Source organism: Ovis canadensis, chromosome 13 (assembly GCF_042477335.2).
Source record: "Ovis canadensis isolate MfBH-ARS-UI-01 breed Bighorn chromosome 13, ARS-UI_OviCan_v2, whole genome shotgun sequence".
NCBI lineage: Eukaryota > Metazoa > Chordata > Mammalia > Artiodactyla > Bovidae > Ovis > Ovis canadensis.
In genome coordinates, this window is record NC_091257.1 from 93387565 (window position 1) to 93403688 (window position 16124).

General features: G+C 53.6%; 1 protein-coding gene and 1 non-coding gene across 2 annotated transcripts; one reads left to right on the forward strand and one right to left on the reverse strand.

Moving 5' to 3' along the window:
• Window positions 1-5836: 5836 nt before the first annotated feature.
• On the reverse strand, window positions 5837-5918 carry TRNAS-GCU (transfer RNA serine (anticodon GCU)). Its single transcript has one exon. It is a non-coding gene; the product is annotated as a tRNA-Ser (tRNA).
• A 3866-nt stretch (window positions 5919-9784) lies between these two features.
• Window positions 9785-15889, forward strand: SNAI1 (snail family transcriptional repressor 1). Its single transcript, XM_069547038.1, has 3 exons — window positions 9785-10003; window positions 10700-11227; window positions 14944-15889. Exons 1-3 carry the CDS (start codon window positions 9922-9924, stop codon window positions 15126-15128), a joined length of 795 nt encoding a protein of 264 aa, XP_069403139.1. The 5' UTR covers window positions 9785-9921; the 3' UTR covers window positions 15129-15889.
• The last annotated feature ends 235 nt before the right edge of the window (window positions 15890-16124 follow it).

The following is a 16124-nucleotide window of genomic DNA, read 5'->3' on the forward strand; positions in this document are numbered from 1 at the left end:
GCTCTGAGTGCTGCAGCGCCAGCCGCTAAGCAGGGCTGCCAGATTTAGCAAATAGAAATGCGAGCCCTTTGTGCTTGTGTATGCTCATGCTCAGCTGCGTCTGACTCTTGGCGGCCCCATGGACTCTAGCCCACCAGGCTCCTCTGTCCATGAGATTTCCCAGGCAAGAATACTCAAGTGGGTAGTCATTCCCTTCTCCAGGGGATCGTCCCAACCCGGGGATCAAACCCAGCTCTTCTGCATCTCCTCCGTTGCAGGTGCATATTACCACTGAGCTATGGGGGAAGCCCTAAAATACTAGAGGGCCAGTTAATTTTGTATTTCAGATAAAGAAGTCTGTCCCGTGCAGTCTGATACTAAAAGTTTATTGTGGTTATGTGAGATTCTTTTTTTTCACACTTAGGACTTTTTATTTTGATTGGGGTAAAGCTGATTACCAGTGTTGTGGTAGTTGCAGATGAACATTGAAGGGACTCGGCCATACATGTATGTGTATCCATTCTCCCCCAGACCCTCCTCCCATCCAGCCTGCCATTTAACGTTGAGCAGAGTTCCGTCTGGTATACAGTAGGTCCTTGTAATTTATCCATTTTGATTATAGCAGTGTGTGCATAACCATCCTAGGCCCCCTAAATTCTGGTTTCAGTGGATATCTGCATTTTGTTTGGCAACCCTATCTCTAGAATCAATGAGAACAGCAAGGTGAAGTCGAAACAGAGGGTGTGTGTGTCTGTGTACACGTGCCTTCAGGGAGGGCTTCTGAGACGGCTTGTTCAGGTTTTAGCTCCCGGTCTACGTGGTGGTTGTAGTTCTAAAGGGATCTATTCAGGATTATATAATCACAGGTGGTAGGGCTAGGCAGGACCCTAGCTTTGTGCTCTGCAGAGATGTGTGTACATGTCTTTAAAGTGTTAACATATTAAATACATTAAAAACACAACAGTTTTGTTTTTTTTTTTAAGTATTTATTTGCACTGGGTCTTAGTTGCAACACGCAGGATTGTCAATCTTCACGGCAGCACAAAACTTAGTTGCAGTGTGAGGGATCTGGTTCCCTGACCAGGGGTGGAAACTGGGCATTGAAGCTACTGGACCACTGGGGAAGTCCCCAGACCATAGTTTTCTAAACTCTCATTTGGACATTTCTAATTTTAAAAAAAGACTGGCAATCTCAAGAACTGCCAGGGCCACCTGTGGGGAAGTTATTTACAGAATGGGAATATCACATGCAAAGCTGCTGAGGCTGGAGCGTGCCTGCTCTGGCCCACGGTGGCTGGAGCCACCTGGGGGAGTGGGCCCAAGGGGCCTGGGCTCTCGCATCCTGGAGCACTCAGCTGCCCCCGGGCTTCTTAGTCACGGTGGTCAGCAGTCTCTGCTGCTGGGAATGTCTCCTCACTTCCCTCTCTCACCTGCCCATCCCTGTGATCTCAGTGTGGTGTCCCTTGGGGTCTCACTCCTCTGACGCAGCCGAGTCCCTCAAACTGGCAGATTCCTCCCTCACCTGTGGGCTCCATGGGCACAGGAGCTTGTTTGTGTCTGGCTGGTTTATTATAAAATCCTAACCCACTAAGCCAGGGACATTTCATTGCTTGCTCACTGTAACTTGAGCATGTTGGCATGTCACCTCTCTGAGCCTCGGTTTCTTTATCTGTAAAATGGGGTTGATAATCTTGACTGTTTTACAGAAGAGGATGAGATGGTTAGATAGCCTCACAGACTCAGTGGACATGAATTCGAGCAAACTCCAGGAGATAGTGGAGGACAGAGGAGCCTGGTGGGCTACAGTCTATGGGGTCACAAAGAATCAGACATGACTTAGTGACCTGAACAACAACAACCTCGCCTAGCACTCAGGGCTTGCTGGGGCGTCCAGATGGGCTAGTGTGGCAGCAGTGGCAAAGGGCGATGACAGGAGCATTTCTGAGGTGACGGATGAGCTGGGAACGGCTCTAGGAAGAGCCAACAAAGGGCATTCCGGGCAGAGGGAACAGCAAAGGCCAAGGCCTGCAGTGGGACAGAACCTGCGTGAAGAGGGAGCAGGAAGAGGCTGGAGCAGGTGAGCAGTGGAGAGAGAGGGGGAGATGAGCCCCAGGCAAGGTAGCATCTTGTGACAGCCTTTGACCTAAGGACATGGTTGTTCTCACTTTCCCCTCCTTGGCAGTATCTCCCAGACATCTTTGTCCAGAGATGCACAAAGTTCTTCAGGTGGGCGCAGGTGGGGAGAGAGGAGGCCCTGGGGCTTTTCCTGGAAACAGGTTCAGCCTTCTGCCCAGAAGTGGAGATAATGGCACTATCAGCAGTCTGAGGGGCGAGGCTGCCAAAGCAAATTAGGGCTCCAGATACTCTGTGAGATAATGCCTGGCCACCCCCGTGGCAAATGCACGGAGATTAGCCAGGCAAGAAGCGCACTGCACTTTCGCGAGATCCCAGGGACCCGTGTCGGGTCTGGAGCATCGGTGGACCTCTAGGTATGATGCTGGCCCAGCAGGTGTAGAGACGTCTACCTTCAGGGCCCCACCCAGTCCCCACACATCCGCCTGCCACCCTCAAGGCTTTGGACGACTGCCTTCTAACCACGGAAATCACCTCTTTCTGGTTGCCCAGGAACATCCCAGAGCTTCCGCAGCCCTGGGCAAGCAGGGCCGGCTGGTCACCCGACTTACTATCCTCATTCACTAGATGAAGAAACCAGGTCTCAGCGGCAGACAGTTAAATTTTGCCTGGGTTTTGTGGTTGGATGTTTTTCATGAAAAAGTATTTTATTTGAAATGGTGACATGCATCTGAAATAGACGTTGAATCTACAGCCACACCACCCTGAATCTGCCTGATCTTGTCTGAAATAAAACATTCATACCGCTCAGAAATGGTTTGGAGGGATTGGTCCAGTGGTTAAGACTCCATGCTTCCAACACAGGGGGTCGAAGGTTCAATCCCTAATCAGGAAACTAAGAGTCCACATGTCTCATAGCATGGCCAAAAAATAAATAACAATAAGAATGATAAAATAATTTTTAAAAAACCAAAACAGTTTGGAGAAAAAGAAGTCTCCTTCCTACCCCTGTCTGCTTTCCACCTCAGAAGTAACCAGATTCTTGGGTCTAATTGTACAGTCTGGGCCTACATGTAGGCTGCACAACAGGCAGCCTATGAGATATTCTGATCACCTGAATGTTTTGTTTTCACTTAAAAGGTTATATCGGTTCATTCATTCATTCAGCTAATATTAATTGAGCACCTACTGTAAACCAGGCTTAGGTCACAGCAGTGAACCAAACAGATACTTCCTGCCTGGGTAGAGCTTCCTTTCTTCAAATTGATAAAATGTTTGTCTATAAAAGCTGTTCGTGGACCTCCCTGGGTGTCCAGTGGTTTCTTTTCTTTTCTTTTTTTTTTTTTAAAGCTATTTGTAGCACAAGGGCCATAGAGAAATAAACCACAGGTTGAATCTGGCCTGGGGGCTCTTGTTTGCCAACCTCTGATCTGAAGGATAATCAGCAAAACAAATAAAATACACACAGTGTCAGATATGTGTGGAGTACTGGGGTGGGTGGGTGGGTAAGGAGTGTGAGACTGGTGGAGGGTAGAGGGGGTGGCACGGTGCCAGAGGAGACGGCCATGAGGTGAGGTGAGCCGGGTGGCCGTCTCCGGGGGAGATACTCCACAGAAAGGGAGCATCGCGTGCCAAGTGGCTGAGGCTGGCGGGGTCCGCTGTGGCTGCAGCCTCATCCTGGAAATGAGCTCAGAGGGGCCACAAGGGGCCACGAGGGGCCCAGTTCCACACAGCCTCATGGTATCATGAGCATTTTGGCTTTTTCTATGAGAGAGATGGGAGCCTGGGAGGCTCTATATACTCTTAGACAGGATTTGAGATTTTGCCAGCTGCAAAGTATTCCATTGATTGGACTGATGTATTTAACAGATCATCTGTGATGGACAACTTTTGCTACCCTATTAAAAATTAATGAGGTTAATACTTGCAAGTGATTTAAACATTTTTTAAGACACAGGAAAGGGCATGTAACAGACCATCTTCTCCTGCTCCTGCCTGGTTGCCACCCAGATCCCCTCCTCAGAGATAATCCCGGAGACCAGTTTCCAGTCCTCCTGCCAAAGGCTGTTTCTGTGTTTCTAAGAAATACTCACATATTTCTCCCTCTTTTATGCAAATGCCATCACATTGTTCATGCTGTTCTGCACCTGGCTTTTTATCACTTCATGTCTTGATACGATTCCACTCCATTACATCTAGAGTTTTCTCCTTTCTGACAGATGGCTAATCTGTCTGCATTGTAATGTATTAACTGTTCCCCAAGAGTGTCAAATACCACTTGGGGATGCTAACGGGACACCTACGCGGGTGAAGCACAGAACTTGGCACACAGCAGATGCTCAGCAAATGGGAACAAAAAATGCTCATCCATCTTGGAGTCCCCAGCTCTGGGCCACGCCCAACAGACTTGGACCCAGAAACTTCCCTTGAAACCCTTTCGCATTCTGAGATGGTGACTTTTGATTCTCAGAGGGACTTCTGAGTCAGGCCCAGGGCTGAATCACTGTGTCCAGGCAGGTGGGAGACACTCAAGAGGTTTTGTTTCTTGAAATCAAGGGTAAGGGTGGAGGTTGAGCCTTGATTCATTCATTGAACTTTTCGTGGGTAATATCTTCTTCCCGGCAGAGATGAACTCTCTGATTGATCCACTCAGTGGTTAATGATCTAATCAACAGGGTCAGCTAGCCTAATATACAACGAGTTTTTATTGATTAAGAAGTTCATCACATCAGTGACCAAACGACAGAGATGCAGTTCAGGACAGTGAGAAAAGGAAAAGAATACAGGCTGTTAAAACTGCTCCACCCCAATCACGTAAATGCAAATTGTAACTAGGAGATCTCACTTTCCCTTATCAGATGGGGAAAGATTGAAAAAAAAAGCTGACAACACCCTGCCTCTACCAGGTTTTGAAAAGGGCCCCTAGCTCCCTGCTGGTGGAAGTACAATTTAGTTTAACCTTGTTAGAGGACATTTGGACAAATGTATCAACAACTTTTTTTTTGCCATGTCAAATGACTTGCAGGATCTCAGTTTCCTGACCAGGAATTGAACCCAGACCCTCAGGGCAATGAGAGCAAAGAGTCCTAACCACTGCCAAGGAATTCCCTCAATATTTTTTATGAGATATCTTTGCACTTCAGGTCAAAGATGTGTGTACAAGACATTCACTGAAATTGCCCCCTTGTTTGTAGTAGCAAAAAATTATATTCTAATCTAAATGCCTATCACAAGTCCCCTTGTAAGATAAATTGTGTGATTATGATATAATCCATACAATGAAAGAGTCTGCAGCCCTACAAGGGGTTACCGGAGCTACGTGTAAAGATACGGAACAACTTTCAAGACACGCAGTATAGTTAGTTACTTGAGAGGTAAAAGCAAGTAGGCTAAAGTATAGGCTCCCCTTGGTGTTATATAAAATGAGGCGTACATATTAACATCCACAAATATATATACCTCCTTGTCTCTATACAGACTATCTCTGGAAGGTCATACAAGACGCTGGTAAAAATAATTGCCTTTGCTGAGGGAAATATATATACCTCCTTGTCTCTATACAGACTATCTCTGGAAGGTCATACAAGACGCTGGTAAAAATAATTGCCTTTGTTGAGGGAAATGGATTCTTCAGGCAAGAATACTCGTGTGGGTTGCCAGAGGATCTTCCGGATGGAATCCGTGTCTCCTGCATTGGCAGAAGAGGTTCCCCCCTCCCCCCCTTAAAAACCACAAGCACCACTTGGGAAGCCCCAGCTAAAGGCAGGGCATGGAAGCCACAAGCCGACGAGGATGGGATTCGAACCCACGCGTGCAGAGCACAATGGATTAGCAGTCCATCGCCTTAACCACTCGGCCACCTCGTCCTGGCTCTAAGAAGTGTTCCCAAACTGCTCTTCAAAGCAGCTGGACCAGTTTTCATCCCCATCCACGGCACGCGCGTCCAGCCCCACATGACAGCCAGCAGAGGGCGCCGCAGGGCCGCGGCCCCGGGCGCAGGGCGCGGGGTGGGGCGGGGGGGCAGAGCCGGTCCGTTTCCGGGAGGACCTGACGCCGCAGCATCTTAAGTATAGTCCTGGACCGCATCCCCGGGAGCTGACCTGGAGCCCCTGGGCCTCGCCTCGCCCAAAGCTCCCTCGCACGTCGCCGTCTCTGGGAGGGAGGGGTGTGTGGGCGAACCGGCAGGATAAAGCGCCCGGACAGTTCCGTCGGAAGGGAAGGGACTGCCAGACGGAGAAAGGCCCCGCCACCGGCGCCTTACACCTCCTCCAGGGCGCGGGTGTCCGTCCGCAGCGAAAGGGAGAGCAGGAGGCCCAGGCAACTGCATTCGAGGACCAGCCGCCTCCGGCCACTACCCATCCGGCATCGCAGGGAGACAGGACGCTGACCTTGTACAGATGAGGAAACTGAGGCTCAGAGAGGCTGAGTGACTTGCACAGGGTGACTAGGAGAAGGTCCAGCCAGTAATCATTCACCAAACACTTGTTTGAGCCCCTACTAAGTGCTTTGAAGAAAATTGAATGGGGTAAATGGAATAAAAGGGCTTCGCCGGTGACTCTGTGGTCAAGAATCCGCCTGCCAGTGCAGGAGACACAGGCTCCATCCCTGGGTGGGGAAGATCCCCTGGAGGAGGAAACGGCAACCCACTCTACCTGGGAAATCCCATGGACAGAGGAGCCTGGCGGACTACTCCATGGGGTCGCAGAGAATCCGACATGACTGAGCATGCAGGCAATGGAATAAAAAAGATGTGTTGTAAGGCAGGATCCTACTTTGGCTAGGATCTTCAGAGATGCTTCCCTTCAGGTGACTTAAAATATGTGTTAAATATATCATTCTTAGCAAGAGTGTCTAAATTGCCCATTGTACAGTTTCAAGACTAATAACATCTTTCTGTGCTTAAAATAGGACATTATCTGGGATGGATTTGGAAATTGGTGTTGACATCCATATGTATAAAATAGATAACCAATAATGAGAACCAAGGAACTCTATTCAATGCTCTGTGGTGACCTGAGTGGGAAGGAAATCCAAGAAAGAGGGATATCTGTGTTTCTGGCTGATTACTTTGCTGTTACATGGTAAAGCAACTCCAATTAAAAAAATGTCTTAACCCCGTCAAAAAAAAAAAAAAATCCCAAAACATTATCAAAACCTCTCTAGAAGCACCTCTGCCCCCAACTAACCACCCTCCAGAATTTTGCAGTAAATATTTCCTTGCTTTTCTTTATAGTTTTACCACCTCCATATACATTCCTGGACAATAAAGGGTTTCATTTACCTGCTTTTGAACCTGTGTAAATCCAACTAACTGTATTTGAGTTGGTTCTTCTTGCTTAACACAATGTTTTTAGATTTATCCCAGTTGTTGCATGGAGTTTTTGCTTTTCTCACTGTATAGTATCCCATTATAGGACTGTAATTTACTAATTACAGTTTATTAATCCTTTCTACTGTTGATAAACATTTGGGTTGTTTCCAGTTTGTTTGTTTGTTTCCTATTATGAACGAGGGTGCAAGAAATATTCTCATTTCTTCTGGGTTTAGAGCTGGGCAGCAGTTCTCAACCTTGGCTGCTCACTAGAATCACCTGAGGAGTTTTCAAAAATGCTACTACCAAAGGGTCCCACCCAGAGTAATTGAATCAGAAGGGCTGCAAGGGTGGGGCCCAGGCTTTGGTGTTCCCTGAGGGGATCTGCCGCCAGGGCTAAGAACCGCTGGGATGCAGCAGGCCCGGGTGTAGAATGCTAGGAGAGTCACCTGTTCTTCGCTGATGCTAAACTTTCCCAAAGTGGCTCATACCCAGGACACTCTCCCCGCATGAAACCAAAGTCCTCCTGCCCTCCCATCCTCAACACTTGCTATGACCAAATTTTAACTTTTTATCTTTCTGATGGGCGTGAAATAGTATCTCATTGTGGTTTTAATTTGCATTTCTCTCCTTACTCATGAGGCTGAACAGTTGCGAAGTTCCTGCTGAAACAAAGACAGAAAGAGACTCTCTGGTAAAGATCCTGCGGAAGAGAGATCTCAGGGGGTCAGGGAAGTTGAGCGGCAGGTGCCAAGGGCTGGGATGTGGAGGAACAGAAAGAGGGCGGTGGATCTTTGTGCAGGGGGAGGGGCAGAGCGGCTCAAGATAAGTGCAGCAGAGGTCAGGTCAGCAGGTGGAGGGCAGTGGTGAAGAATTCGGCTTCTGCTCTGCGTGAGATAGGGACACAGGAGGTTTGAAGCAGAGGGACACGGCGTTACTCCTCCCTCTGGATGTAGGTGGAAAATCACGATGGGAAGTAAACAGACGTACAGGAGGCCGTATTCTTTGTAGTGACTGTGTGTGGCCTGTCTCCCCCGCCTCCCCCTCTCCCCAGCTAGAACAGGGAAAGGTTGATTGTTTTGTTCACAGCATCTAAGGATCCAGACAATTGTCCCTGCTCTCATGCAGGGTGGTGAGTGGAGGGACTTAACAGGTTTCCACAGGTGGAAACAAGTTGAAGAGACCTTCGGATTTAGGCCTGTGCCCCATCCCCAGTCCAGGACAGGAGTGGCTCTCACAGTCAGTGGGCTCAGAGGAGAGCTGGGGGTGAAGTCAGTCCCTCCCCTGGGCCCAGCCCACAGCTGAATCAGTCAGTGAACCCCCGGTGGAGCCTAGCCTCAGGTCCTTTAGACACAGTTTCAATGACCCCAGACGAGTGAGGCAACTACCTGAGCTCCGCCCTTCCCCACTTCTTTCTCCCACCTGCCCAGAGTAATCTTTCTCAACCAAACTCCAAACAGGTCCCTCCTCGCCTCTCCAGGGCCCCTGGAGCAAAGTCCAGACTCCTCCAGGCCCTGACCCTGCCGCCCTGCCCATCCCACCCCCATCCTGAGAGAGGCTCTCAATGACTCTGAGATGGTTACTGCCTCTAACCTCAGGCCTTTCCCCTCGGCATTTTCTTCACTTCCTCTGGGAAGTTGCCCCGACCCTTGGTCAAGTGACCCGCCTCTTGACTGTCACAGTGCCCTGTGGTCCCCACCCCACCCCCCCCAACCCATCGAAATGCACTTCCCTCTGCATTGGAATTGCCTGTTGACTTCGCCTGTCTCCCCCACGTGACTGGGAGAGCGGCCCTTCAGCAGAGACCCCGAGTGTTTTGTTCAGGGTTGTATCCCCCCCCGCCGGGAGGGGTGCCTGGTTCGTTAGTGGGCACACAGTATGTGCGTTTTTCTAGCTGATGCCCGTTTGCTTTGCAAAAAAAAAAAAAAAAGGGCCGTGGCATTGCACACTGTCAGCAGCCACGTGGAGGGATCCATTGCTTCTCTCCGCCCCCGAACTGTGTGCTGCCCCTGGTCAATCCCACGCTCTCTGCGGGGCACTCTACGGGCGAAGGCACCCCCCGCCCCGTGAGGTGGCGGTCTCCGAAAGTCAGGTGCCCAGAGCCGCGGCGCGTGGCGCCAGGGGGCGCCAGAGGCGGGAGAGCCTGCCGCGCCGAGCCGGCCCGGGCGCCCGAGTCCTGAAGAGGGGTCCCGCCTCGTCCAGGGGTTCCCAGCGCCCCGCCCCCGGCAGCCCGCCGCCAGGCGCCCATGCACGCGCCCGAGGCCCGGCGTCCGCGCGGCCCCGCCCGGCTTCCAGCGCCACGCGGCGCGAGCCCCGCCAGCCCCCAGCGCACCTGCTCGGGGCGGGGCCGCTGGCGAAGGCGCGTCTCGATTGGCGCGGAGGTGACAAAGGGGCGTGACTGGGACGGGCCACGCCCACCCGCGACTGGCGTACTTAAGGGAATCGGCGGCCCGTCTCCACTCACAGCGCAGCTGCACGGCGTCGTGGGTGGAGAGCTTTGCGATCCCGGCGCGACCGGGGAGACCCCCCCCTCCCCACCACCCGCTGCTTCGGCCACCATGCCGCGCTCTTTCCTCGTCAGGAAGTCTGCGGGCTCCCGCCGGAGACCCAATTACAGTGAGCTGCACGACTCTTCTCCAGGTGAGGGGACCGGACCCCTGGGGAGTTCGGGGGAGGCAAGCGAAGGCTGCATGGGGAGAGCATTGGAGGAGCAGGGGGCTTGGGGACGAAGTCGAGGGGCGAGAGTCGAGTCAAAGAATAGAGCCTGAGTGCGGATAAGCTCGGGTCAGGTGGGTCCGGGAGATGTGGAGAGGGTTTTTGGAGGGCGGTGGTCTTGGGCTGAGGAAACGGAAACTTAGCAGCCGCAGAGAAGAGGGGCGCCCCTCCCAAAAGTGAGAAGAGGAGCCTTCTATCTGGACAGACGCCGGGCCGAGGGCTCCGAAAGAGTCCAGGGGATTTGGGGGAGGGTGTGGGAGAAGAAATGTGTATGGAAGGGGGCCTGGGACAGGGGTGTGGTGCCTTGGCAGCTGAGGAGATGAGGGGCCAGGATGCTGGGGTCTGGCCTCAAGCTGGGTACTTGGGTACCTCAGGAGGATGGAGATGTGGAAATGACCCCCTTGAGTCGGAGCTAGGGAAGGGGGATTCTTCCCGGAAGAGGGAGAACCAGGTGACCTGGGTGAAGAGGGGCTCAGACTGCCGGTCCTAGTAGTGAATCTGGTATTCATCTGATAAGCCCTGAGTGCTAGCCCCGTTCAGCTCCTGGCCCACATCAGGCTGATGTCTGCTGGCTGACTGAGCTCACGCCTGACCTTGCCCTCTTCTCTGTCCCCTGCTCAGAACTCACTTTCCAGCAGCCCTACGACCAGGCCCACCTGCTGGCAGCCATCCCGCCGCCCGAGGTCCTCAATCCCACCGCCTCCTTGCCGACACTCATCTGGGACTCTCTCTTGGCGCCCCAAGCCCAGCCCATCAGCTGGGCTTCTCTCCTGCCCCAGGAGATCCCCAAGGCTGGCGAGCTGACCTCCCTGTCCGACGAGGACAGCGGGAAAGGCTCCCAGCCCCCCAGCCCACCCTCGCCGGCTCCTTCGTCCTTCTCATCCACTTCAGCCTCCTCCTTGGAGGCTGAGGGCTATGCTGCCTTCCCAGGCTTGGGCCAGCTGCCCAAGCAGCTGACCGGGCTCTCCGTGGCCAAGGACCCCCAGTCTCGCAAAGCCTTCAACTGCAAATACTGCAACAAGGAGTACGTCAGCCTGGGTGCCCTCAAGATGCACATCCGGAGCCACACGCTGCCCTGCGTCTGTAGCACCTGCGGGAAGGCCTTCTCCAGGCCCTGGCTGCTGCAGGGCCACGTCCGGACCCACACCGGTGAGTCCCACCTCACCCCCAGCCCCCATTCTCTCTGCCTTCGCTGCCAGCGCTTGTAAGATGGGCTTTGCTGTTACTTTCAGATTGTGGGAACCGAGGCCCCCGCCGTCTCCTGACACCTAGCTCGAGAGTTCCGGGAGGCCTGGCTCTGAAGTTTGGCAGAAACATGCCATCATTCATCAGCTAAGCACTCGGGCTGAGTAGATAACTTTTACATGTCCCTCAGCAGGCTCAGTTCCTCTCAGCCAAATGGGTTGGAGCTGGATATGGGAAAGGTATAAACAACACCTTGCTGTTGGGGCCAGGTGTGAAGGGGCCCACCCTGCTCCACCCTCCCCTAGCCCACCCCTACTCCCACCCTAGTCAGACAGGATGTTGTCAGCCTGCCCACCTGCCTCCGCTCTGGATCCTGCTTTGGGATCCTCCCCAGACTTTGGGCTGGCATTTCACCTCCCTTAGCCTCTGTATCCTCATCTGTGAAATAAGCGTAAAAACACCTTGTGAGGTTTTTGTGCCGGTTAAATGAGACACCTGGGACAGACAGAACCTGGGAAAATGCTTTGAGACACGACCAGCAGGCACAAAAATCGTCCTTGGTATTTGTTCTGCTCTCAAGCCGTGTGTCTTTGAGTATGGGATTTAACTCTCTGAGCCTCTCTGATTATAACTTAATCATACCGAGTGGGTTATGGTAGTATTGTAGAGGGTGCAGTCTAGATTCAGTGGCTGCTTCGTCACTTGATAATGACTTGTTACAGTATCATGATGGTTCTCAGACCTGCTTTCCCCACCCCCACTCACTGCTGAACAGATAAACTTAATCCCATCATGCAGGCCCAGGAACTCCTTTGCTGGCAGAAAACGCAATTAGGTCTTGGCATTTCAAAAACTAATGCTAAATGTGTAGAAACTTGTGAGATGGAACCCGTCCTAGCCGTTAGCTTTCCGGAAGTGCAGAAAAGGTAACCACTCCACCTTTTCAGAGGGTGAATGGGGGAGGCCTCTCTGCTTGGGGCTGCTCTTCAGAGAGAGGATTCAAGGGTCATGACTGTTGGTTTTGGGGGTCAGCCTGGCCAGGTTGGAGACTCAGTTCTGGCATTTCCTGGCCCAGGGGCTGACCTCTGAGCTGTGAGGGTCAGTGAGGTGGTGTGTGAAGCCTGGCATTTTGCAGGCATTATTGATGTCATTCCTCCTGGGGGGGGCGGGAGGGAGGGGGCACGGGTGGAGGCAGGCAACCTCCAGAGCTTGCAGCCCGTGTCTGCAATTTCTTCCTTGGTACACAAAAGCCCTGATTTTAACATGTAAAGGTCCAATTGCCTGGCCTATGTGGCTGCCCAGCGACGGGGGTCTCTATTTGGGGGCAGCGGAAGCCCTGCAATGCTCCCCTCAGCCCCCCAGCTTCTCTCCCCACCCCTTTGGGCATTATTTTCATGTAAAGGCACGGCCCAGACACACAAAGCCTGTTGAAATGCACCAGCGCCATCCTCCTCGCCTCCTATTGTGCGTCTTAATGGTGCGCCCGGGAGGCGGGGGCTGGGGGCTGGAGCAGGTGCGCGGGGCAGCGGTGCCCAGCACCTGTTCCGGGCCGCAGCTGCCGGCCTGCAGCGTGTCAGGCCCCTTTAATCCAGGGAGTATCGCATGTACACTGCCCCCCTCGGCGGCCTTTGTCCCCGCCGGCCTGGTGCCCATTTCACACTCCAGGAGCACCAGAGAGACGTGGCCGGGCCAGGGTGGGGGAGTGGGTCTGTGCAGGGTGGAGGCCTGCCGGGCCTCCTGCTTCTGCACACAGACCTCCACCCATCCCATCCCATCCCATCCAGCCGGCCCCTTTGTCCAGGTTTGTGTCTAATCACACGTAACATAAAGATAACGTTCGCTGAGCGCCGTAGGCGGGAAGGCACGCGCTCCAGACCTCTCTCGTCACCTGTGTCGCAGCAGTCAGTCCAGCAGCCGCCCTGAGAGTGGGGCTGTCCTCACCCCGTCTCAGCGGTGAGCAAACGGACGCGCAGAGAAGGCCGCCACTTGCCCAAGTCCCAGCTTTACAGGCCGGAGTCAGGGCTCCTGCACCTCACCTGAGGGGGGCAAGGGGAAGCAGGGAACCCAGGCACCGCATCCGCTTTTCCCGGTCTGCAGAGCCCAGGGCCTGAGTTTTCAGAGTATGGTGTGAATGAGGAAGAACTTGCAGGACGCAGTCATCAGAGCCTTCGGGCCTTCTATGCAGAGGCACTCCAGTCATGGCAGAGCAGGTCACACAGGCGTCCCTTCCCCAGTCCTCTGGCCCCGGCCCCGTCCTGCTGGTGCCTCGGCTCCTAGCCCCAGGAGACTGAGCCCGTGACCGAGGCTCCCCTGTGGGCTGCAGGCACCTGGCTCCTGGACCCCACCCACCCAGCACTGCACAGTGCCCCCAGGCACCCAGGAGGGCTGCTGGCATTCATTTATTTCCAGCACCAGGATTTAACTAGGCGGCCTTGGCCTAGGGACACGGGGGAATGGGAGGAGAAGAGAATGTCTTTTCTGGGAAAAGAATATTCAGTATTATAGAACAGTGCCTGGGTGGAGTTAGAGGCTTGATTAGTATTTATTTAATGAGTTACTCTTCTGGCTTTATTTGGGAAACGCAGCCCCAAGGAAAAGCGAAGCAGCATTTGCTGGAAGGTTTCTGGAATGTGAGTTACAGTCTCTTGATTGGAGCAGGAATTATGAAAAGCTGGTGAATGGTGTTGTCTGGTGGTGACTGAGCAGTCAGGCTCTTCTGAGACCTTTTCTTTTTTATTATTTAAAAAAGATTTGTTGTCCAAGTACTTAAAGCTCCTACTGTGTATCCAGCCCTGAGTGCAAGGCTCTTCCCAATACAGCCTGGGCGCCCAGGTGGCATGAGGGCCTCAGGTGGGATTCTTTTTTAAAAAGTCACAAGGTGAAAAGATTTCTGTAGCCTCTTGGGGGTTCTAGGCCTTGGGTTGGAAGCTTGGAATGGATTCGGGGTGGGGAGGTTCCTGCCTTTGTGGGACTCTCTGACGGGGGGGGGGGACAGACAGACACTTTCTTGAGTGTGATCCCAGTGATGGGGAAGCAGTGAAAAGGAGTGACCTGGGGAGGAGGGGAGGGGGCGCTTTTAGGGTGACTCTTAAGCTAAGCTTTGTCCCCGCAGGAAAGCAATACAGGGATAATAAGAAACACCCAGTTCAGCCTCCTTAACTAAGAGGCAGTCTCTGTAGTGGTTAAAACCAAGGGTGCTGGAGTCGGGCTGCTTGGTTCTTGCTGAGACCCTGCATATTCCCTGTGCCTCAGTTTCTCCATCCCTAAACTCAGGACGAAGGTGGGGTTCAATGAGATAGTGGGAAGTGCTTCCACCGTCCCTGGCACAAAGCGTTCGGCAAACACGCGGCCGTCACTGCCGCGTCATTGTTGAGCACTTCTGCCGGCAGGGCAGGAAAAGTATTTGATTCAGCCTTCTCTCAATTACCAACCCCTGTGCGTGGGGGCTGAACGGCTCCATTGTACGGATGAGCAAATGGAGGCTCAGAGAAGCCACACGGTGGGAAGCGGTAGTGCTCCCTGCCGAATCCAGGCCCCTGGTTTCTCTGGGTCACGGGAGCCCTTCAAGGTTGGGGTGAGCCGGGTGGCAGAGGCTGGGGGTGGCTGGGGATGTCAGCAGACGTCAGCTGTTCTCCTGAGTGACTGCACCTCCACCAACCCCTCCTGTCATCTCTCCACAGGTGAGAAGCCCTTCTCGTGCCCCCACTGCAGCCGCGCCTTTGCCGACCGCTCCAACCTTCGGGCCCACCTCCAGACCCACTCGGATGTCAAGAAATACCAGTGCAAGACATGCTCCAGAACCTTCTCCCGAATGTCCCTGCTCCACAAGCACCAAGAGTCGGGCTGCTCAGGGGGGCCGCGCTGACTCTCAAGGCTCCTTCCGCACCTCTGGGCCCTCCCTGCAGCCCGGGGTGGCCTCCCCCAGCTCCAGAAGGAAGTACCCTGCCTCCTGGTCACTGCCACAGCATCCCCTCCTGAGCTCCACCGTCCAGGTGGACCCTGGGGACCATTTCCTGGTCTTCTGGATGCCCTGCCAGGCTTGGGGGGGTGGGGTGGGGGGCTTGCCGCAGGGACCCTCCTGGCAGCCGCTGCTCCCAGCATCCGTGGTGCAGCTGCTTGAAGCTCGGGGACAAGAGCCGGCAGACTGAGAAGTTCCTGCCCTGCTCAGGGGCCCCCGGCCTGCCCCCAAGGGAACCCCAGGCCGCCCCTCCAGGAGGTGTGCCTCACTATGCAAGCGGCCACCCCCAGGTGCCCCGCGGCAGTGCCCCCTGATGCCAGGACTGCGTCTGGACCCCAGGATGCCCCCGGGCCCAGGCAGCTATTTCAGCCTCCTATGTGTCATGGTGGCACCTGTTTCACGGGCAATTTAACGATGTCTCCAAAGGGACTGTGAATAATTGCCTTCTCTTGTCGGGGGCCTGAGTGGGGCACTCCGGCCCCACCACTGTGTCTCCCAGAACTATTTTCGGGGCCCAACAGGTGGGCCCGGGAGGAAGATGTTTACAATTTTTTTAAGGTACACTGGTATTTATATCGCAAGCGACATTTTGTACTAAGGAAATGTTTTGTATAGTTATATGTACGGTTTATTGATATTCAATAAAGTGGTTAATTTATATATAAAAAGTCCACCTGGTTTTATCGCCAGAGGGGTATTTTCAGTGGCCTTCAGGGAGGAAGGATGGGGCAGGGAGCTCAAGTGCTCCCAATGGCCCGCAGTCTTCGCTTTGGCCCTCTGGGTTTGCCGGGAGACCTTGTTTGTGCAGGTGGGTTTTCCTCGGAGCGTGGATGTCCTGTCCGATGCGGAGGTCGGGAAACACCTGTGGGCCGGTGGGCGGGAGAGCTGTGCACGCAGGTTCCT

Excerpts from the sequence above, each read along its gene's own strand:
- SNAI1 (XM_069547038.1), top strand. The coding sequence starts at position 9,922 with ATGCCGCGCTCTTTCCTCGTCAGGAAGTCTGCGGGCTCCCGCCGGAGA. Across the intron at positions 10,004-10,699 it reads GCTGCACGACTCTTCTCCAG|AACTCACTTTCCAGCAGCCC; the intron begins GTGAGGGGACCG and ends TCCCCTGCTCAG. Across the intron at positions 11,228-14,943 it reads CCACGTCCGGACCCACACCG|GTGAGAAGCCCTTCTCGTGC; the intron begins GTGAGTCCCACC and ends ATCTCTCCACAG.